Source organism: Pantherophis guttatus, chromosome 5 (assembly GCF_059756535.1).
Source record: "Pantherophis guttatus breed Tessera chromosome 5, ASM5975653v1, whole genome shotgun sequence".
NCBI classification, from domain to species: Eukaryota; Metazoa; Chordata; class Lepidosauria; order Squamata; family Colubridae; genus Pantherophis; species Pantherophis guttatus.
In genome coordinates this window covers 84620409-84643161 of record NC_142067.1, presented here as the reverse complement: position 1 = coordinate 84643161, position 22753 = coordinate 84620409, and the positions used below count along the sequence as shown (strand labels likewise).

Genomic DNA, 22753 nt, shown 5'->3' with positions numbered 1-22753 from the left:
TTTTCTCCTCAAGTAAAAGCTGTATTATTGGTGGGGGAGAAGGAGGGGGAGAGAAAGAGAGAGAGAAACTTCCTGTACTGCATAACAAACACTTGAAGGATAAAGATGCATTGAAATCTACTCTGTTGGATTAAATCAAGGAAAGAGAAAGTAAATGGCTGATCTGTATGATATGCTAGTCATGACTTTCCTCCAAGCTTCAGCAATATAACTAGGAATTTCCTTTGGACCATTTTAATAATCTACTATTTAAAATGTAAAAAATCAAATTGATATTAATTTTAAACAATATCATTCTATATGCACAAATTTCACAGGATAAGGTTCAGAACAGTGCTTTTTAAAAAGTTTCAATACATTGCTTAGAAGAACAAACTGTAAAATTGCCCTGCAGATTATTTCTCTTGCCACAGAAACCAAATCCACACAAAGCACAAGACTCTTATAGCCTTAGGTTTACAAATTCCATATTAATAGGGCTATAAATATTTGTATGTATATATATATATACTCAGATTCTGATTCGGATTGAAATTCCCCAGTCATTTTGAACAGCCAAGTAAGGTAGAGAATTTCCAATGGTAACATAACCAATGTGAGATTCACTTCCCAGAAAAGATCCTTGGCCAGTTTTCTTTATTATGATATATGCTCAAGAGAAGTAGTCAGAAGAAAAACTGACTTGGTTAAATGCCATTTTATCAAAATATTTGGGACTCAAATTATTAGCAGATCGAGTAGCTAACAAGCACAGGTTTCATAACTGTATATAAATGGCTTTTTGCTGTGCCTTATGGCCAAATTTGAAAAATCAATGTATCAGCTCGGCTGGATAGCTTAGATCTTATCTTTTATTTAATGCAATCTAAGAGAATTTTAAGACCAAGTTATATCAAACTGCAAAGTAGTATTTCTGTCATCAACTTCTGAATGAAAAATGCCTGAGAAAATGAAGGGGAGAGTGTGGAGAAATCCCAGTTTTGCTCTTCTGACTTGATCGAGCATAACTAAGTCTGACCTGATCATAAATACTTGAAGAAGCTTGCCTAGTATATTGCATAAGATTTTCTCATTTTAAGAGAAAAGTTTACAATTTCCTAAAGTCTTTATATCTCAGGCTTTTTTCCTGTAATGAACCATTGCTGATTATGAACTAATGCTGATAATCACTAGCCAAAATTGGCTATTTGAATTGTAATGGTTATTCAGTGACACTGTAAGGTATTTATATCCAAATTTAAGTAGCTCAGATAAACCATCACCAATTTTTTCATTATTTTTTCATTCCAAAGCAGCTTGAAAAAATATTTTGCAATTTTGTCTAGAGACATTGACACTTTGACTACAAATTATCAATCCTTGAGTTTATTGGTCCCTGATTTGTGAAGAGCTCACAACGAAAATCCTAGCTACAAGATTTCCAGGCTGAGCTCCTTAGACAACAGATGGAATCCACACATGGACGTGAAAAGAAGGGATAAACTGTATAAAAATAAATTGATATGAAGAATAAGAGAAGAAAACACACTCACGTAGTTCTTCCTGGTGTCTTTCTGTCTGCTCAAAATAGTGACGGAGCTCTTCTGTGATTTCCATGTTGTCGAGGTCATATTCTAAATCCTCTTCACCTTCAGATTCTGAATCTGTTTCATAATCTTTCTCTGCTGCTCTCCTTTTTCTGACATAATGCAGGTCATTCTGAGGCTTTGGAGGATACCGTGGTTTGCTGGCTGAGGTGGAGAACGAAGATGGACCAGTTCTCCCTGGAACATTTTCATCCCAGTCAGAATAACGTTGATGTTGTTTGGAAGGATGAAGTGATGGATTATATAATAATTCCATGGCTTTTCTATAAGCGTTTTTATGTCTATACATCCACTCCATAGCTTCATTGTAATGTTTCCAATATCTTGCATACATTTTTTGAAAATACCATGGTCCTATGTCTTGACCTAAAAAATTTGCCTAAAAAGGAAAACAAAGTTCAGCAGTGTAAGATCTCATTCCTATATAATGTTTTGTAAGTGTCCTATGTATGTAGAAAACAAGTATTTGTTATAGTATGGCATATCACATTACTTTACTATACAGCATGCAAAACATAAAAGAATGGGAAATACACAGATAAATGTCCTCTTCTCTCCTACCCTACCCCAAAACTATTAATCAGTCTCATTTTTAAATATATCATTAAATAGATTACCACCAGAAATAGGATGTACCTAGAGACATTCCAACAATGATAATCATGAATACATTCTTGTTGCTCCTACATATATTTATGTCTATAATAGCTTTTTATCTCACTATTAGGGATGTCAAAAATAGAGAATCTATCAGTTCACCAGATATCTAAAATTTCTTTAGTTAAGGAAGGAAGGAAGGAAGGAAGGAAGGATATTACAATGAGAGGGAGGGTCTGAGCACTTGGCCACCAGCAGCCCTGCTGCCCTTTCACCATCCCCTTGTCTCCTCCTCCTGACCTCTCCTGGTAATCTCCCATCCTATCGTTGAGGATGCTATGGTTACAAAGCTGGGTCTCCTTGCGTGGAGCTGGAGTGGGCCTCTCCCTGACCCACACACATTGCCCTCCTGTACACACCATGAGCAACCTGGCCAAGGAGAGAGAGCACAGCAGCAACAGGTAAGCAGCTCGAGGAGGTAAACGCAGCACCCCCTTAGGGAAGCAGGGCTGGGCTGGGCTGGGGGGCCCTGATGCCCTGGAAGCGCTTGCCCTCTGCTGCCTAGGGCTGTGGACAGCCTGCGCTGCCATCTGAGGTTCTTTTGCATTGTGTGAGAGGGATGGCAAGGCTCCTGTGGAGGACAAGTGTTTGGCCCTCTCACTGGTCTCGCATTCCTCCGCTGGAGACAATGGATCCCTCCAGCCCCACCCGGGCCACCACAGGCACCCTCAACATGAGTTATTGAGGTGGCCACGCCCCCCCCACGCCCCCCCCACTCCGAGATCAAACACAACCTTGATGCGACCCTAAATGAAATTGAGTTTGACACCCCTGCATTACAGGAATATTACATTAATGCCATCATTATATTAATCTGTTTAAAAGATAAGGAGCCCAGATTCTGTATTTTGCCCAGAAGAGAAAGGAAGAGCCAGAAGTCTTCCAACACAATTCCTTGTCAATTAAAACAAGGAATGTTAATCTAACAAATCTTTGGAATTCTATTCAAAGCTATGTAATCAAGCTTCATATTCCTAGGAGGTTGAATGAATTGCCTAGAGATAGTCAAGAAAGAACGGCCTAGGTTTTTGTTTGTTTGTTTGTTCATTTGTTTTGGGTACTCTTTTACAGTAAATCCTTGGCTGACCTCAATTTAATAGGCTCAAAGACGCTGAACACATTATTTGTTTAGATTATTCATTAAATCAAGAGTTTACTGCCATATATTATTTGCATGAATTATGCAATTTTCCAAATAATGATTGTTGGTGTAAACCATGTAAGTTAGGATTTAATAGGCATTAAAGTTAATGGATATCCCTCTACCTGAATGTGCTATTAAATTAAGGTTTTATTGTAGTTAAATCTTTAGAAAAGAAATTTAGAAACAGAAATTTAGGATTATTCTATCTAAAATGTATCTAGCATTCAAGTTAGGTACAGAATCTTCTTGAATACAAGTAAGGCACAAAACTGTTCATCATAGTCCAATATTAAATTCAGCATTTGTTAGAGGTGAAAGTTAAAACTAAAAAGGTGAATAATCAACTAAACATAGCCTGTTGCAAAGAAAATGCAGTTGTTATGACAAATAATAATGGAGTTTATAAGATTAGAGATTTGATTATTTCATGGGAAAGCCTAGATCTGTCCAGTAAAATACAGGTAGTCCTCAACTTACAATAGTTCATTTAGTGACCATTCAAAGTTACAACATCACTCAAAAAAGTGACTTATGACCATTTTTCATACTTATGACTGTTGCAGCATCCCCATGGTCATTATCAAAATTCAGACACTTGGCAACTGACTCATATTTATGACCTTTGCAGCGTCTTTTTTTTGTAAATATTTTTTTTTATTTTTTTTCAAACTTAAACATAAAATATAACTTTCAAGAGCAGAGTCTCGATCCGGTCCATAGATGGTTACCATGCTTACATTTCTTTAACAAGCTCCATTCACAATTTCCCATTACATCTTTTACAAATGAAAATTCAAAACATAAAAAAGCAAGTTTTAACATAAATTCTAACATCTTCATCTAAACAATTCCATTATATCAATACAATTTTAATTTCAAATTAATTTTCACTCATTTTTATATCTATATATCAATCTTAATTATATCTTGTTCTTCTTCACTTTATATCTTTTACCATCAGCATCAAAAAATTCTTTTAACAATATTCTAACCTCTTATTCTAATTATTTACCCTACAATTTTATCACCACAAATCTTAATTTCAAATTCCATACCACTCCATTTTATTACACTTTATAAGATAAAATTCCATCTAATTCTTAATCTCTTGACCCTTTCCTCGATTCTTAATATCTTAAACTTTATCAATTTATCTTTGATTTTATCCAACTTATCATCTATTACACTTTTCATGTTACACAGATTTATCACACCATACCTCCCTCTATTATTTGGCTATTATCCAACGTATTCTGTTTGGCTGATTCCCAGCATATTCTTCTCCAGAGCACCAACTATTTTTGGCTAATTTCAATATAATCTCCTCCAAGCCTACCACCCTTATTGGCTGATTTCCAGCATAGTCTCCTCCTATACTCCCTCCATTGTTTATCTGATTTCCAGCATATTCTCCTCCAACTCTCCTCCTGTTTGTTTGGCTGATTTCCAGCATATTATGTTTGGCTGATTTCCAGCATAGTTCCCTCCAGGGCTTCCACTCTTGTTTGGCTGATTTCCAGCATAATCTCCTCCAACTATCCTGTAAGTGTTTGGCTGATTTCCAGCATTTTAACTAGCTTCCAACATATTTCCTCCGAGTCTCAAACTCTTATCTAGTTGGTATCCATCCCTCTTATTTTAACTTCCCCTTAACATATAATTATCTATTTTATGTCAGTTTCCAGCACAGTCTTTCAAATTAGTTCTCAATATATTTCATAATAATCATCATTTCCATCATATATTAAATTAAATCACAATTTGTCGCTAATATCTGTGTGTCTGATAATTTGTTCAATAAAACCTTAATCCAACATAATCATCAATCTAACATTTTTTTGCAAATTAAAATTAAAACATGTTACATCAAGCAAAAAAATTTTCTTAAAGTTGTCTCACAGTAATATATACTCTTCTTTATTGTTTTAACCACCTATATATCATCTTCTATTTTAATTGCCATCTCTTATTTTCTATTTTTATTATTCCAGAAGCCTTTCTGTTTCTATCCAAAAAACATGTATACCTTTAATCTTTACATTTCAATTTAGTTACATTTAAAATTTATTACTTTATTTCCTCCTTTTCTTCCTTTTTCTGTCTGTCCATAAATGTTCCATTTCAAAGTTCATCTGTTCAAATTAAAAAATTCTGTATGTTCCTTTAATGCTTTTATAATGTCTGTTCCATGTCTGATGCATCAACTTCCTGTCTTTTTTTCCTGCGCCATACCTAATTTTTTTTGCTAAGCTTGTTAATTTCCATTGTCAAATGTCCAAAATATTCCTTCTTTCTTCTTAAAATCATCTAGGACAGAATAGAAATCTCCAAAGTCCATAGATCTAGTGTTAATTTCAAAGTAATCCAAAGTAAAAAGCCATTTAAAATGTTTCTTTTTCAAATGGAAAGAAAAATATCTTCAATCCACATTCCTGCTTAGTCACCGCAGACTCCATGGCAACTTTGTAGCCATCCGTCTGTCTGTCTTCATTAGCTTCATTAACTTTCAAAGGTGTAAACTCCCAAAGAGACATTTCTCCAATCCGTTCCAAATAAAAGCAAAGTCAATTTACTGAGTTGTTAAAAGCCAATTAATCCAAATTTAATAAAGTAAAGTCTATTTTGGGTCTTCATTTTTTTTTTTCTTCAATCTTCAAGCCCCACGGCTCTGTAACCGCTATTTGAAGTTTGGGATCTTCTTTTTTTAAGTCCAAATATATGTATTATTTTGCCTGGTTGGTGTCACTCACCCGGCTTCGAGATACTCGTTCTCTATTCTTCTCCGCTTCGTCTCCTCTCCTCCAGCACGATCTTTGTTCCTGGTTGCCGCATTTCAGGACAGCCACCATGGCTGTCGTTCCACTGCCGCTGGCGTGAAGGGAAAGCCTCCGGCCCCGAGGAACCTGCCTGTTCCTCTCAGCCGCCCAAGGGGTCCCTTCTCGTTCCCCTGTCCCTACAAGACATCGGAGGTCCACAGACCTGTCGGCAGCAGCTTAGCAGACGGGGTTTTGGCGAAGCTCTGCAGAGCTCGCCATTTCCCCGTCTGTGTCCCTGCGGTGCCAACCGGAAGTCGACCTTTGCAGTGTCTTGAGATCATGTGATTACCTTTTATGATCTTCTGACAAGTAATGTCAATGGGGAAGCCAGATTCACTTAACAACTGTGCTACTGACTTAACAACTGCAGTGATTCACTTAACAATTGTGGCAAGAAAAAATGTAAAATGGGGCAAAACTCAATGTCTCACTTCACAATATAAATTTTGGGCTCAATTGTGGTCATAAGTTGAGGACTATCTGTACATTCTACAGAAGAATTGGTCCCAAGTTCCAACTTGGCCACAAGTAAGGGAAATGCAATAAATTCTTAAGCTGTGAAATTTTATACAAGTCTTTAAACTATATTACCACTTACAATCGAAAAACCTTCTTTAATTCTACAGAAAAGTCATCAAATCCAGTTTGATTACTGGGTTTGGTTAAGACACCAGACTATAAAGTGGGAGATAATGAGTTTTAGTCCTGCCTTAGACATGAAAGCTGGCTGGGTGATTTGTCAGTCACTTTCTCTTAACCTAACTCACCTCACAAGACTGCTGTTGTGGGAAAAATAGGAGGAGAAATGTGTGTTGGATATGTTAGCCTCCTTGAGTTATTTGTAAAATAATAAATGTGGGAAACAAATATGTAAATAAAACTAAAAATGCAATTATTCTCTCAATTCTTGGGGAAAGGTACTGGAATTTGAACTTGATGAATCTGCCTGGAACACTAAAAAGTTGGTAAATTATTGGCAATTATTTAGAATTGACTAAAATATAGTTCATAGATAATATGACATACAGTATCATTCAAATTCTATAATATTAATAAACATCGTTTTAGATTCTAACTGGTAAAGAAATGGTAAGATATCACAATTTGAATGCAAAGTTGATAAAAGCACACAGTTGTCTTGGCAGCATTAAGAAAGTGATTTGCCATTGTCTTTTTCATATATAAATATATATTTAAATTCTAATGTTGTCAATATCCCTAATAAATTCCGTGGTAGTTCCTCATCCAAGTGCTAATAAGGCTTGTCCCTGTTTAACTTCTAAGAACAAGATTAATCAGGTGCTGCCACCTGCTGAAACTGGTACACATTATCATCTCTGTACAACTGTTGTACATCTAGCAATTTTAATTTCCTCTAATCCAGGGGTGTCAAACCCGATCGCATCACGTGCCATATCATGACGTATTGGGATGTTTTTTGCATTTGTGGAGCCGGGGTGAGCGTGGCCCATGGGCAGCCAATTTGACAAGCCTGCCCTTGCAGGGTCTACCCCTACTTGGGAACTGAAGTAGAATAGCATGACTTGCCAGTGTCAGTGTTCTTTCTATATATTACTACATTAAAGAAATCTGTTCAAAAGCTGGCTGGGTCTTGAGTACATCCATAGCCAATAGAGATTAGATGTAAAAGGAAATGGAGAGGTAAGCTTATTTCTGCATTGATCATTTTTGGGGACAATTACAATAATTCAAGCTTATTTGATATTGTAATTTACACACAGGCATTTTAATTCTTCTATTTGTTCAAAGATTGATTTTGAATTGGAAAAGAGTTTTCTTTATCTATTTTAGTTGTATGGTAGAACAGCTGATTTGTTTCATTATTAACATAAATAAATATAGCTGTGATGGTGAACCTATGGCACGCATGCCCTAAGTGGCACACGGAGCCATGTCGCCTGGCATGCATGGTGTCACCTGTTCCTCTTCCGGATTTCTGGCCCACATGCACATGCAATGATCAGCTGGCCTTTGAGCATGCGCGTTAGCCAGCTGATCGGTATGTGTGCATGCACGGTAGTAATCGGAAGCCTTGCTTGCTGGCGCGCATGCGTGCACTGGAAACCGGAAGTACCTTATCCGGGGCACATGCCCCCTGGGCAGCTCTGATGAGCACATGATGCTGAAAAGGTTCACCATCACTGCAATATAGAATAGAACTGGAAGGGACCTTGGAGGTCTTCTAGTCCAGCCCCCTGCTCAAGCTGGAGAACTATATTATTTCAGATAAGTGGCTGTCTAGTTTCTTCTTAAAAACCTCCAGTGATAGATCACCACGATTTCTGAAGGCAAGCTATTCCATTGGTTAATTGTCCTCACTGTTAGGAAGTTTCTCCTTAATTCCAGGTTGCTTCTCTTTTTGGTTTGTTTCCAACCATTGTTTCTTGTCCTGAAACAAAGCTCTCTGGTGCTTTGGAGAAGAATTTGACCCCCTCTTCTTTGCGGCAGTCCCTCAAATACTGGAATACAGCTATCATGTTGCCCCTAATTTTTCTTTTTTTTAGACTAGCCAAACCCAAATCCTGCAGCCGTTCTTCATGTTTTAGTCTCCAGGCCTTTGATCATCTTAATTGCTCTTCTCTGAACTTTTTCCAAGGTCTCAACATCTTTTTTGTACTATGGTGACCAAGATTGATAGCAGTATTCCAGGTGTGGTCTTACTAGGGTTTTATAAAGTGGTACTAGCACTTCACGTGATCTTGATTCTATGCCTCTGTTTATACAACCCAGAATTGTATTAGCTTTTTTGGCTGCTGCTGCACACTGCTGGTTCATATTCAAGTGATCATCCACTAGGATTCCAAGGTCCCTCTCACAGTTACTGTTTTTGAGCCAGGTCTCACCTAATCTGTATTATATCTTTGATTTTTCCTGCCTAAATGTAAAACTTTGCTTTTCTCCACATTAAAATTCATTTTGTTGGATAGGGCCCATTGTTGAAGTCTATCAAGATCTTTTTGGATCCTGAGCTTATTTTCTGGGGTCTTGTCTAGTCCTGCCAGCTTAGTGTCATCTGCAAATCTGATGAATTTCCCTTCTATTCCCTCATCTAAGTTATTTATTAAGATATTGAAGAGCACTGGGCCTAAGATGGAGCCTTGTGGTACCCCACTACTTACTTTTCTCCATGTGGATGTAGTACCATTAAGGACTACTCATTGAGTATGGTTTGTCACCCAGCTACAAATCCATCTGGTGGTGATGTTGCCTATTCCACATTTTTCTACCTTACCAAGAAGTAGATTGTGGTCTACTTTTTCGAATGCCTTATTGAAATCTAAGTATACTATGTCCACAGCATTTCACTGGTCTACTAATTTAGTCACTTTATTAAAGAATGAAATGATTGGTTTGGCATTATCTATTTTTAATAAATCCATGCTGGCTACTAGTTATAACTTTATTTGCTTCTAGTTGTTCACAGATCTGTTTCTTGATTATCTTTTTCAGGATCTTTATAGGTATTGATGTTAGACTGATTGTCTGTAGTTTCCTGGGTCTGTTTTTTTCCCTTTCTTTAAGATGGGAACCAATCAGCCCTTTTCCAATCCTCAGGTACTTCCCCAGTGCTCCAGGATTTTTGAAAGATTTGGTACAATGGTTCTGAGATAACATCTGCCAGCTCCTTCAGAACTTTGGGATATAATCTGTCAGGTCCCGGTGATTTATATTCATCAAGGTCAGATAGGTGTTCTTTTACTATTTTCGTGCTTATTTTAATTTTTATTTATTTATTTAATTTTATAAATTTTAATAATAAAACATATTATTTATTTAATATTTATCTAATATACGAATTGTCAAATGCATTTTTCCTGTTACACTGGCAAAACAATGAAACATATCAAATATATCAGCAATGATTTTTTCCCAAAGAACTAACTTACATTCAAATGCTTCTATCTTAATAATACAGCAGAAGGATAAAATTGATGGCTCTTATAAATATGATCTTAGAAACTGAGTTCATTTAGGAGCTACAATATGTTTATCGCATATGAATGTTAGAAAATCCATCTGATATTATTGAACAACCTTGGGAGCTTGGGTTTCTTTCTTTTCAACCAAGAAATTTCTCTTCTTAGCTTGAAGATCCTGGATAGTATCTTGTTACACAACTGCTATCTCACTGTGGCATGTAGGAACAAGCTTGTAAATACACAGTTCATATATTAATATTTTGAATATTTCTTTAGCACATTAGCATTAATTTGATAAACAATTGTTTATAAAATCATGCAACCCTATATAAGAATCACATTTATCTGCCAGCATTTCATGTTGGCTCATATAGTGTGTAACTTGAAAATCAACTTTTTTAATTTTATAATTTTTTGTAGTGTACTAGATAGTATGTCTGTGTGTAACAGCATCCCTGGTACAAATAAAAGTGTGATGAATATCTAAATGTTTTGTTTGGGTTGACTTTGCTGTTAACCACAAATACATTCTCAAGCCCTTTTCCTTCTTGGAACACTGAAAAAGTTCCATTAAAACATCAGTGTTTGAAGTATCTATCAGCTGAGCTATGCTTCAGCATCATAATACATGTTTTTAGTATAATATTTCATTGAAATCTTATCATTTGAGTGGAATTTTAAAAATATTCTATTATTCATCTCTAAGAATTTCTCTGCAGAATTCTAATATTGCTGGCTTTATCACCTCATGTATTAAAGATGGATATTTCACATTTAGTAATTTGCAAATGAATTTTTTAAAATAACAGAATTGAAAGGCATCTTGGAGTCTTCTAGATCAACCCCCTGCTCAGGCAGGAAACCCTATATCATTTCAGACAATGGTTGTCCTATCTCTTCTTTAAAACCTGCAATATTGGAGCACCTTCAACTTCTAGAGGCAAGTCATTGCGCTGATTAATTGTTCTAACTGTCAGGAAATTCTCCTTAGTTCTAGGTTGGTTCTCTCCTTGATTAGTTTCCACTTCTGGTTGTCAAGTTTAAAATGTCTGAGGATCTAGAGCGAGGATCAACAACCTGCAGCTCTAGAGCCGCATGTGGCTCTTTGGGGTCCTCTCCTGCAGCTCCCTGTCAGATGATCCCACCACTGGATGGCCCTCCCCTCCCACTCCTCTGCCCTGGGAAGAGAAGAGTGACTGCAGCAGATGGAGACTTCCACTATATTCCAGAGCGGGAGCGGAGCACCCCTCTACTTGCCTCTTTTTCTGGCCCTTGTTGGTGCTGTGCACATTTCAGCCGCTGGGGGAGACACTGACTTTGCTCTGCACCGAGACACTGGCTGGGCCGCCCGGCTGCAGCCAATGCTGCGTGTTGTAATGAGCTCCAGGAAGAGGAGGAGGGGACACCGTCTCCCCCATGGTGCAGCGCTCTAAGTTTAAATGCAAGAGCAGCAAGCATCCATGGAGACAGAGAGAGGAATATGGGGAGACACGCCCCAGCCAGTGTCTTGGGGCGGAGAAAGTCATGCGTCTCCCCATATTCCTCTCTCCGCTTCTGTGGCTGCTTGCTGCTCTTGCATTTAAACTTAGCGCGCTGCACAATGGGGGAGATAGCATCCCCTCCTCCTCGAGCCCATTACAATGCGGAGCATCGGCTAGGGTGGCCCAGTTGGTGTCTCGGGGTGGAGAAAGTCATGTGTCTCCCAACAAGGGCCGGAAAAAGAGGCAAGTAGAGGGGCGCTTCGCTTCCGCTTTGAAATATGGAGCGAGTCTCCATCTGCCTCCACCGTCCTTCTCTTCTCAGGGCAGGCGAGGAGTGAGGAGGAGGGGAGGGCGAAGTGCGGGGGGCCAGCCAGCAGACAGGGAGCCACAGCAGCAGGATGAAAAAGCTTCATTTATCTGGGAAAGAAAGAGAAAGAGAGATGGGGGAGAAAGATGAGAAAGAGGGAGAGAGGGAGAAAGATGAGAGAGAGACATGAGGGAGAAAAATGAGAGAGAGAGAAAGAGAGAGGGAGAAAGAAAGAGAGAGGGAGAAAGGGAGAGAGAAAGATGAGAGAGAGAGAGAGAGAGAGAGGGAAAAAGAGAGAGGGAGAAAGATGAGAGAGAGAGGGAGAGAGAGGGACGGAGGGAGAAAGACATGAGAAAAGGAGAGGGAGAAAGAGGGGGTAGAGAGAGAGAGAGAGAGAGCTGTTTAAAAGAAAATACCTGGAGCCACAGAAGCTGGGTAGGCGTGGCTGGGGGGTGTCATGTGACTGGGTGGGAGTGAGTGATGTTGAGTTGGCCACGACCACTCAGGTTTTGTGGCTCCCGGTGCTTTGTTTTTTGTGGGAAACTGGCCCAAGTGGCTCTTTGAGTGTTTAAGGTTGCAGACCCCTGATCTAGAGAACCAACTACCTTAAGTTCTTTAGTCTAAACTGGCACATCAATAACCAAGACAGTACAATACAATAATACATATTTCATTACTCTGGAGAACTCTCCAATTTCTTATATCACAAAAGGTCAATGAAATCGCAAAGCAATAGCAGGCAAAAGTTGAATCGAAAGGGGTTGAAATATGAGGCTGCTGAATACAGCTACCATCTAGGGCCTCTCCAGATGATGTAATATATAGAACCTGGGACTTCCAAATGAAGTATCTGTCTGCCTGCTTTACCTATTCTTTGAAGAAAAAATATTGCAAGTGCTTGTCCAGAAAGTCCAGTCACGTGCATATGTGCATGTATGTTCAAAAGTGGCCTCATCCTCCATTATGTAAACGCCACTATAATTTAAGTCAAGAGAGCTGCATTTCATTCAGCACTATGGAATCTTCTATTTCACTTTTAAGAGTGAAAAACATGTTCTTATTTCAATGGGAAAAAAGATTAAACACCACACAATCAACTAACTTTCTGTATCATGAATATATATATCTTGGTCACCAAAATCCAGAAGTTGACAAGATTGATTTCTAAAAGTGAAACTTTAGCCTAAACGTTTACGAATACATGAATTCTGGAAGCCTAAATGTATTTATTCTTGGCATTCAGTTTTAACAAATGAATCTTAAGAGTTCAATCTCCTTTTGCTTTTGGCTAGTTTCACTTTCTGGTTCCCAGGGATCAGCAGGACATACTGTTTGTCAGACACATTTGAATACAAGTTTCTCCTCCACTCTCAAACTTCTCTGAAAAGCTTTATTTTGGGAGAGGGGGAGGAAACTTGACAATGGATTCAGTCTCTATGCCACTGAAGTTAATGGCAACATTCCCATTATTTTAATCGCCCAGGGCTACACAATAGCCTTTTGAAGACAAGGTTTGCAAGGACAAGAACAAATTGCTCCAAAGATTAATTTTTTTTTTTTAGATTTATATGCCGCCCTTCTCCGAAGACTCAGGGCGGCTTACAATGTGCTCAGCAATATGTTGCATACAACTTTTCCTCCTTGTTAATGTTATTGGCAGTTCCTTTTTCTGTTTCTATTTACTTAAAAGCACCCCCCCCCTCGAAACAGGTAAAAAACAAACAAACTCAGAATTCAAGTTTATATTTAGCATGATATCTTTTGGATGCAAATATCAGAATTCAGCACCAGTATGAAAGAAATCCATTAGTCTAATGCTATGCCTGATATCTTAACTTAATCTTCTTTAATTTAGCATCCTTGAGATGCAAATCTCCATCACCATAAGTTTATGGCACATGTAGATTATTTTATTCTAATTTGTAGATTTGCATATGCTAACAGTTGCTACTAGGATATTTTTAGGACCTGAGAATTTGTAGCTATGTGCACTTTATCAGATTTTTTTTTGGTAGATTCTAAATAAAATAAAAGGAGTTTTTTCCTGATGAAGTGCGCACAATCACAAATTTCCATGAAAAAAAAAACCTTCTTTTATTCTATTTTTATTTTATTTGTATGGAAGGAATGGGTTAATTCAACCAGTAAAAAAACTGACAACTTCAGTAAAGGAAATCAATTACATTTTTTGCTCAAGTGCAAAATATTAATGTTGTTTCTCAAGCTTATTTTGGTGGCAACTTCACTGAAAAAAAGAATACAGCTGGCTGATTTGCAAAGCTATTGTTAATTGTGAAGAGGGACAGAAAAGATAGTTTCAACTGGTTAGTATTGTGATTCTGATGCAAAGCCGAACTTTTTTGAAGGGGAACAAAAAGGGGTAGAAGTGATCTACGAAAATTTCTAGTTTAAATAGAATGTTAATAAAATCTCAATATTTAAAACATTTAAACATGGTACTTTAAACCTTTTTTGTAAACCTAGGATGATTATGGAGCCAGTAGTGGTTAAGACATCAGGCTAGAAATCAGAAAACTACTGAGTTCTAGTTCCACATTAGGCACAAAGCCAGATGGGTAACCCTGAACCAGTCATTCTCTCTCAGTCTTAGAAAGAAGACAATGGCAAATCACAAAAACAACTTGCCAAGAAAACCGCAGGGACAAGTCAAAGCACTGCCAGGAGTCCAGAACTGATTTGAAGACAAACACATTGAGAGGATGATTATGAGGAACATACTGGCCTTTCTAAACCTTAAAGAAATTGTACTATGTATTTCTACAGAAGCTACAAGGAATAAAAACAACCAGAATCATGAAAGACAATTATAATGCTGTTCGTTACTTGTAAGATTCTGCTGAGAACGACTTCTTGAGTCTAAGAGATGTCAGACTACAAATTTTATTACTATAAGGGGAACAAATGGACAGCTTCAGGTTAGGAAATATTGAAAGTACCAAGTTGGAAAGAGGTGAGCATATAAGCCTACAATGTTTTTGTGCATGTGGATGCAAAAATAATGCCACTTATTTATAACAATCAAACTACCATTTGTTTAACTTCTGTTCCAGTGATGTGGTTATGGAATGGACATGAATTTTCCCAATCACACATTCTGTGTGGACATTCATAGCACCATACAATTAAATATGAAGAGCAAAAGCCTAGTTGTTAGGTATGGTGCTATTGGAACAATGAAAAGCAGATATATTGTATTAAATTAGATTAAAGTGATGAACAGGAGTGTGAAAGTCTAGGTTCTTATCTCTCTTAGGTACAGAATCTGGCTATAAGACTAAACTGGGAAAACATATATCTATCCACAAAACTGGAGCATGGGGGGAAATATTGGCCCATAATTTTAAGTGAAGAGTGCATGGATTATATACACACATACAAACATATGCACACATACCCCTACCTCTCAAGAGCTAAAATACAAGCCTTTTTTTATTATAATTGCCTTCCATGATGATTACCAGCATCACTTCTTGCCAAATTGTTCTTGCCAAATTCTTTTACCCTCTTAAAACTGCTTATCTAATAGGTTATTACTTTTATCAACTTTCCAGGAAAAAATAAAATACTCACAATTTCTATATTCAAAATCTGACTGGAAGATAAACCATACTTCAGTACAAAGGTATAGAAAAGACATTACAGGATGCACTAGTCTGTTTTCCAAACCTCTGATTCTGCATTGACTTTCCAAAATCTGCTGATTGAAGTGGCCATCACATTGTCTACTAATTTCAGTACTTACACTGAAAGGCAAAATGATTTGTTGTGATACCAAGTGCAAGTGTTGAATAATGGAGCAACTTTTACTAAACTAATCTGCATTCTTTCCTCTTTATTACTGTATGAAAGTCATTGACAATTTTGCCCATATATGATAACACCCATACATCCAAATGGATGCTAAGTGGTTTCAAAAGCAATTCAACTGGAATAAATATATGTATCTACTAACATGAAACAAATCAAATACATTAGCAATTATAAGGAAACAAATCTTACCATTGTCTATTGGTACACGTGTCAGTGGTAACTGCAAACTAAAAGACAAAAGAAAATTAAAATCAAAATTTAGCACAGAGTGGTTAAGATTAAAGAGCAGCCATTTAAATTCCCACAGATTTAATTTATGGTTGCATTTTATTTTTTAAAGCCCTAGTTAATTTAGGGTTAAAGTATCAATTATTTTTTATCTCTGTTCTTTAAATGAGAATATAGTTCCTTCTAATTTCATCATGTGAAGCAATATGTTAATTTTCAGGAGGCAAAGATTTTTACGAGTAACATAAAATTCTTAAGACAAAACCTTCCAAAATACCAAAATACTTTTCAGATGTTTTGCAGTGCTGGGGCAAAATAATGTTTGGCAAAATTCTCACTTTCCATGTTATTCTTTTCAGTCTTATTGTTAATTGTTCAACACATTTACTTCAAGATAAATCCAACCCAATTTAGCAAACTGTACTTCTGATGAGACAAGCATAGAATTGCAATGTTGATATTCAATTTCCCATGTTCTCCAGGAAAAAATAGTTTAAACTTTGGATGTTTACTGCCCAAAAAGCTTATCTGGGAGTTTGTAAAATATGATGTAAACATGCTTTTCCTCACAGTACATTTTAAAAACAGGACTGCTTTTTATGACTTCAATTGTTGCCCTTTAGAATACTGTGACCCTTTCCCTCTCAAGTAAATGGTGCAGCTAAAAGAACAATCCACCCATTCTGTAAAATTAATCTGTCCCATAAACAGCTAACACAGCACTCATTTTATGGTGGCAGTCATTTTGAACATTTCAAAGTTGAAAATATCCTTACGTCATAAGCAACTTTGAACATTGCCACTACTGAGCAGATGCAAAAAACCCTACACACAATAGAAGCCAAAGACAGATCTTAAGAACAGATAGGTTTTCTACTGAAAGATGTCAGTAAGAAGTGAGTATTCAGTTCCATCAATATTGCACTTCACTTGCATTGTAAAAATAAACAAATAATGAAACAGCAAACAATTAAGACTGTTCTGGGTAAAACCAGGAACTCCAAATCTCTGAATAAGATTTGCTATCAGCCACCCCTCTCTTTTCATTAATTGGGACAACTGGCCATGGCCAACTTGCTGTGGGACAATTCAATTTAATTATTTAAGATAATTTAAAAATATGTTAATTTTTGGATTTACATTTTGTTTTGTCCCTCCTTTGGCATCCTTTCTTTCATTATTCTATTTCACTATTTCTTCAATGTTAGTGTAATTCTTGTCCCAGGGCCAGTTGTTCAGTGGTGAGGTGGCTGTGGTAAGATGGCCGCAACAAGTTGGCTGCGGCGAGTTGTCATAGATCTGCTGTCAGGATGATCTCCACTTCAAGTGATTTCCAAATGAACAAGTGACCACAAGGCAGCACAGAAAGGCAGCTAATATGACATCTGAGAGCAATTGCTTGTTATTTGCATGCTACTTATATACAACTTGTATGGGGAAAGATCTGAAATTTTACTACACAGAAAAAAAAAACCCCTATAATGTACTGCTTCTCCTACTATTTTGGAGAGCAAGAAGAAAAATAAAGCCTGACATAATAATATGTCCATGAAGATTCCAGTATATGTCAAGGTTGAACCACTTTTGGGTCTTATCGCTATTCAATTTGCCACAGAACTGGGGGGAGGGAAGGGTGAGAAAGAATGCAGATGCTCCAGAAACAGACTGTGAGAGCCAAGACCCACCAAGGTCATAGATGAAATGAACAAAGAAATGAACTGTTCTTAAAACAAAAGGATGATTCATAATGACAATGTGACCAATGTGGGGTGGGGAGAAGGAGAAGTTATTGTTTAACTATACAAGCATTGCGCGGGAAAAACCAGAGTTGGTTTTGATTCCTCAGTTCCGAAATTGTGTATCCAATAAAGTTGTGCCTTTGCAATTGCAAAGTTCCTGAGAGCGCCTACTTTTCTTGGGTTTAATAGTCGAACTGTTGACAGTAGTTGTAGTTCAACAGTACCAGTTCCATTATCCAAAACAGATACAAGACTTTTTTTTTCTGTAGTGATGTCAGCAGGTAATATTTTATATAAATCACCAAAAAGAATGGCCAATTTGCAGAGGACTAAAACATTAGCCTTGTTAACGATTACTGTACTTTGAATTCCTTCCCTATAAACTTTCCATACTAGTGTTTCTTAGCTAGTAGTGCAGAGAAAATTTGATCTATCTGAGAAGAGAAATAGAAATTTTCAAAGAACTTGGGAAACATGCAAACTCTGCTCATGCACTTGTTTGAAAAGAGGAGGGCTTACATAAGATAGATGGGGCATCCGTGAAATCTTTTCCTCCATCCTCCATATGGTCCCCACATTTTTAAAATGTCGTAGGAGTTTGCAGCAAGCAGGAAATTCATCCATTCTGTAGCTGTTGAGAAAGATGCATCTGCTCTGCTCTCTCCTGATTTTTAATTGCCAGAGAGAGGGATGGGTAGCAAGGATACGAATGAGCTTACAGTGATGGATACGTAATATATGCCTGCTCTGTAAAGTAGGATTTTAATTTACTTGATTACATGTTATCCAACTATTATTATCGCAAAGCAGGAAAGCTTTTACTTTAATTTTAATCAGCAATGTCCTTATTGTGGTGATGCATGAATATTTTTAATAATATAGGAAACTTTCAATTTCCAGTTTGGGGTAATAATGAAGCAAATAAAAAGTCTCTCTGGAGTAATGATATTTTCTTGTTTACAGTTAATAATTAATTCACATTAAAAACTACAATCCTATATTTTCTAGAAAAACATTTGGAGGCCTCTAAGAGTTTTAAGGGTTAATGTGGACATGGGATGAAAAATGTGTTAATAAAACTTACTATAAGAAAACAACTCACTTTGTTGTTAGATCAGAAATGGATTACAGTTTGGTTTCTAGGAGTCAAACTAATACTATTCTATAAGAGGAAAACAATGATACAAAATGGAATTGGCCATATATATATGGGTGGGGCTGCATTTATAGGTAGTCCTCGTCTTATGACAACTGAGCCTACAATTTCTGATGCTAAGCAAAACAGTGTTAAATGAGTTTTGCCCTATTTTGCAATCTTTCTTGCCCCAGTTAAGTGAATCACTGCAGTTGTTAAATTAGTAACAAGGTTGTTAAGTGAATTTGGCTTGTCAGAAGGTTACAAAAGGTGATCACATGACCCCGGGACACTGCAACCATCATAAATATGAGTCAGTTGCCAAGCATCCAAATTTTGATCACGTAACCATGGGGATGCTCCAATGGTTGTGTGAAAAATGGTCATAAGTTACTTTTTTCACTGCCGTTGTAACCGTAAATAGTCACTAAATGTTTGTTAAGTTGAATAAACAAGACTATCTGTATTGTTTATTCCTTCTAGATAGTTTTGTAAACTATGGTTTAATATGCCTCAAAAATTATGAAATCATGCTACTGAATGATTACACCTTTGTCTCAAAGAGATACATAAAAATCACTATACAGGAAATTACAGCTGTAGAGCTACAGTGGCGCAGACTTGGACTAAATAACTCCTCATGCCAAGATGTTTCCCATTATTGCACAATGTCACAATGAAAAACCATGTACATCAAAACTGAATTTCTCATGACACTCTTGCATGAAAAGGTATTATGTGATTAAGCAATAATACAAAGAGAAAAATAATACACACAGTACTTGTACACAGTACATCCAAATAAGCTGGATTTAGTGGCAGTCTTTGTGGCCGAATTTATCTCGAAGGAACCAAGTTAAAGAAGGCAACTTGCAGACACTGATCTTTGTCTTTCCCACATCCCAGCTATGGAACACAACCCAAAGGTCATTTTTTTGTTCTGATCAAACCAAAGAGCACACAATTAAGAGGGTCAATCCCTTATTCTAATATCATATCAGACCAGAACAGTTACTAGAATGATTGTACTGTAGTAGTACTTGCTGCTGCTTGATTTCTACCTGAGTTAAACTTGGAAGGAAGAAAATCTCAAGACCTACCCTCATATTCTGCATTTCTGCCTGTATTATTTATTTATTTATTTATTTTAATTAGATTTATATGCCGCCGTATCTCCATAGGACTCAGGGCGGCTCACAACAATTAAAATATACAATCTCAATCCAAGTAAGAAACATGTTAAAATACATATTAAACGCATATTAAAATACATTAAAAATCAAAACCCCATCAGTCCAGGCTGGGCAATTTAAACAGCCATGTATTTAGTTCGCGGCGGAAAGTGCGAAGGTCAGGGGCCAATCGGAGCCCCCGGGGGAGTTGATTCCAAAGGGTGGGTGCGCCCACAGAGAAAGCTCTAGCTCTGGGGATCGCCAGCCGACATTGTCTAGCTGACGGCACCCTGAGTAAGCCCTCCCTGTTAGAACGCACCAGACGATGGGGAGCTGTTGCTGGTTGCAGATGGTCCGACAGATATCCTGGGCCTAAGCCATGTAGGGCTTTATAGGTCATCACCATTAATTCTAATGATCAATATAATCATGCAAAATCCTACCACTTTATATGAATAAATGACCTCAAAACTGCTGTGGCAGAAATTAAATGCAGCAAATTGTTGTTCAAATTAGTTTGTGTTAAACGAACTTGGTGTCAATAATACTGCATATTGTACATTTTTGTGCAGAATATGTGCCTAAAAGCAAGCTGAAGGAAGATAGCCACCATTCCAAATACAGCAATTTTAAATTTGGAACCATGCAACATATTCCATGAATTTATACATGGATGCTTCATAACATATAACTGGATACCCTTCTATTAGTAGAAGCAAACAGAGTTATAATTTAGGCAATTTAAAGGTCTTCCTCTGTCAGATGCATATGGATTGCAGCTCTCAAAGAATTCGGAGTGCCAAATTAGTTTTTTTTTTTAAAAAAAACGTAATGCTTCTTACAATTTTTTGTAAAAGTCCATTTAGTGGGTTTAACCTGCGAGTGGCTTCGCGTATCTCCAAATGCCGGTGGTCAACAAATTAGTCTGGGTCAAGGTGTTGTTTTTTTTAAAGCGAGAGAACTAAAAACTCCAAGCTACAGGATTCACAATGAGAGTAAACTCGATTTTTCTCTTAGAAAGAGTCGCAGCTTTTCTGATGCAACCTTCTTAAACTTTTCAGGCGAAAACGATTCGGAGGGGGTCCAGAATGGAAAACATTTTCCCTTTGTTTGTTTCCCTCTTGAATCCTTTGTTTCCTCCCAAGAACCGCTACGGCCATCCCGCCCTTAATCTGGTGCCTTTCAGATGCACTGGGTACCACGTGCCAGGGTGGCCGCACATGATGGGAATTGCGTTACAAAACAACTGGGGGACACTGAATTGAGAGAAGCTACGCTGAACATTCCTGCAACGGAAGGTTGCTCCCTTTCCTTTGCCTCTCTTTTCGCCATTAGAAAAGAAAAACAGGGCAGAAACAACAAGCGCACATACTTGGTCTACGCGACGCCCGATTAGAACCACGCAGCCTCTCTTCTTCCTACTGTAGGCTCGGAAGAGGAAGAGGAGGATCCTACTGCCATTAGGAAGTAAACACAGTTACGGTGCGTAAATATATGGGGCAGTGGCGCCATCTCTTGGTTCTAGGTGATAAACGCCATCAAAATTTTTCATAAGTATTGTGTGTACTTTCTTATAGGGAATTCATTCTCCGGAACGGAATCCCGAGATAGCTCTAACCTAACAACATTTACACTGAATAAAGGCAGGTGCAAAGGCTGTGAAAACTTTGGGGAAGAATCTAAAGCGGACGCTCCCTCGAAGCAGCAAAATAAAGAATGTACCTAAAGGAGAATATTTGTAGCTCAGGGTTGAATTAAACTGGCAACAAACCTCACTTCTTGCTAGTGATGTTTCCTAGTTTGGGTACTGAAACGTTTTCAAGAAAATCAAGCTCTGATACCATCAAGGACCCCTCAATGAATGTTGTGCCTGCTTAGTACTTCAGGGAATATTATTTTATCGGATTAGGGACAGGTAGTGAAAATTGCTCTTCACCAGATGCCGCTTTCAGGGACAATTGTAAATTCAGTTTATTCTTGTTGAAGGAACATAACCAAGGGTAAACAGACCAGATTCTTATTTTTTCTTGCTTTAGTGAAAGGTCTTAAAGTCCTACAATATTTTACCATGGGACATAAAAAGTACTCTATCAATGTACCTCATCTTTTATTTTATTTATTTATTTATTAAATTTTTATACCGCCCCCTCTCCCGAAGGACTCGGGGCGGTGAACAGCCAAATTTAAAAACACACAATACAAATATTAAAATACATTAAAACAAAATTAAATTATCTTTGGCTTCTCCAATTTGAAACCCCTTGCCCATAAAATTCCCCAATTAAAAGATTTTTAACCCAGCCCGGCTTGCTGAAATAAAAAAGTCTTCAGGGAAGGTCCGGAGGTCCGGGATTAGTCGTATCCCTGGGGGGGATACGACTCATTCCAGAAGGCTGGTGCCCCCACAGAGAAGGCTCTTCCCTGGGGGGTCGCCAGCCGACATTGCCTGACAGACGGCACCCTGAGGAGGCCCTCTCTGTGGGAGTGTGTTGGCCGGTGGGAGGTTATCGGAGGCAGAAGGTGGTCTCTTTAAATGACCATCTTTTTACATTTTACTTTTGAATGTAAAAAAATTTCTGGATTGCTTGTTTTAAACTGAACATGAGTCAACCATGTGAAGTTTGCTACAAACAGCCCCCAGTGTGCCAATGAGTGGAGCTGGACTCTTCGTTGCAGATATATCTGAAGATATGGTTGGCAATAAATATACCCATGT

At 37.6% G+C, this 22753-nt stretch overlaps 1 protein-coding gene across 2 annotated transcripts in view; it reads right to left on the bottom strand.

Moving 5' to 3' along the window:
* Positions 1 to 21498, bottom strand: part of GEMIN8 (gem nuclear organelle associated protein 8) — a 48522-nt gene extending 27024 nt beyond the window's left edge. The window contains exons 1-3 of one of the 2 annotated variants that reach the window (XM_034435085.3): positions 21410 to 21498; positions 15953 to 15990; positions 1533 to 1965 (exon numbers count right to left, since the gene is read on the bottom strand). In XM_034435085.3, the coding sequence (XP_034290976.1) occupies positions 1533 to 1965; positions 15953 to 15955 (436 nt within the window). In that variant the 5' untranslated portion in view covers positions 15956 to 15990; positions 21410 to 21498. Of the gene's footprint in view, positions 1 to 1532; positions 1966 to 15952; positions 15991 to 20879 lie in introns of both variants that reach the window. The other variant, XM_034435093.3, reaches the window with a different exon arrangement.
* Between the last annotated feature and the right edge of the window lie 1255 nt (positions 21499 to 22753).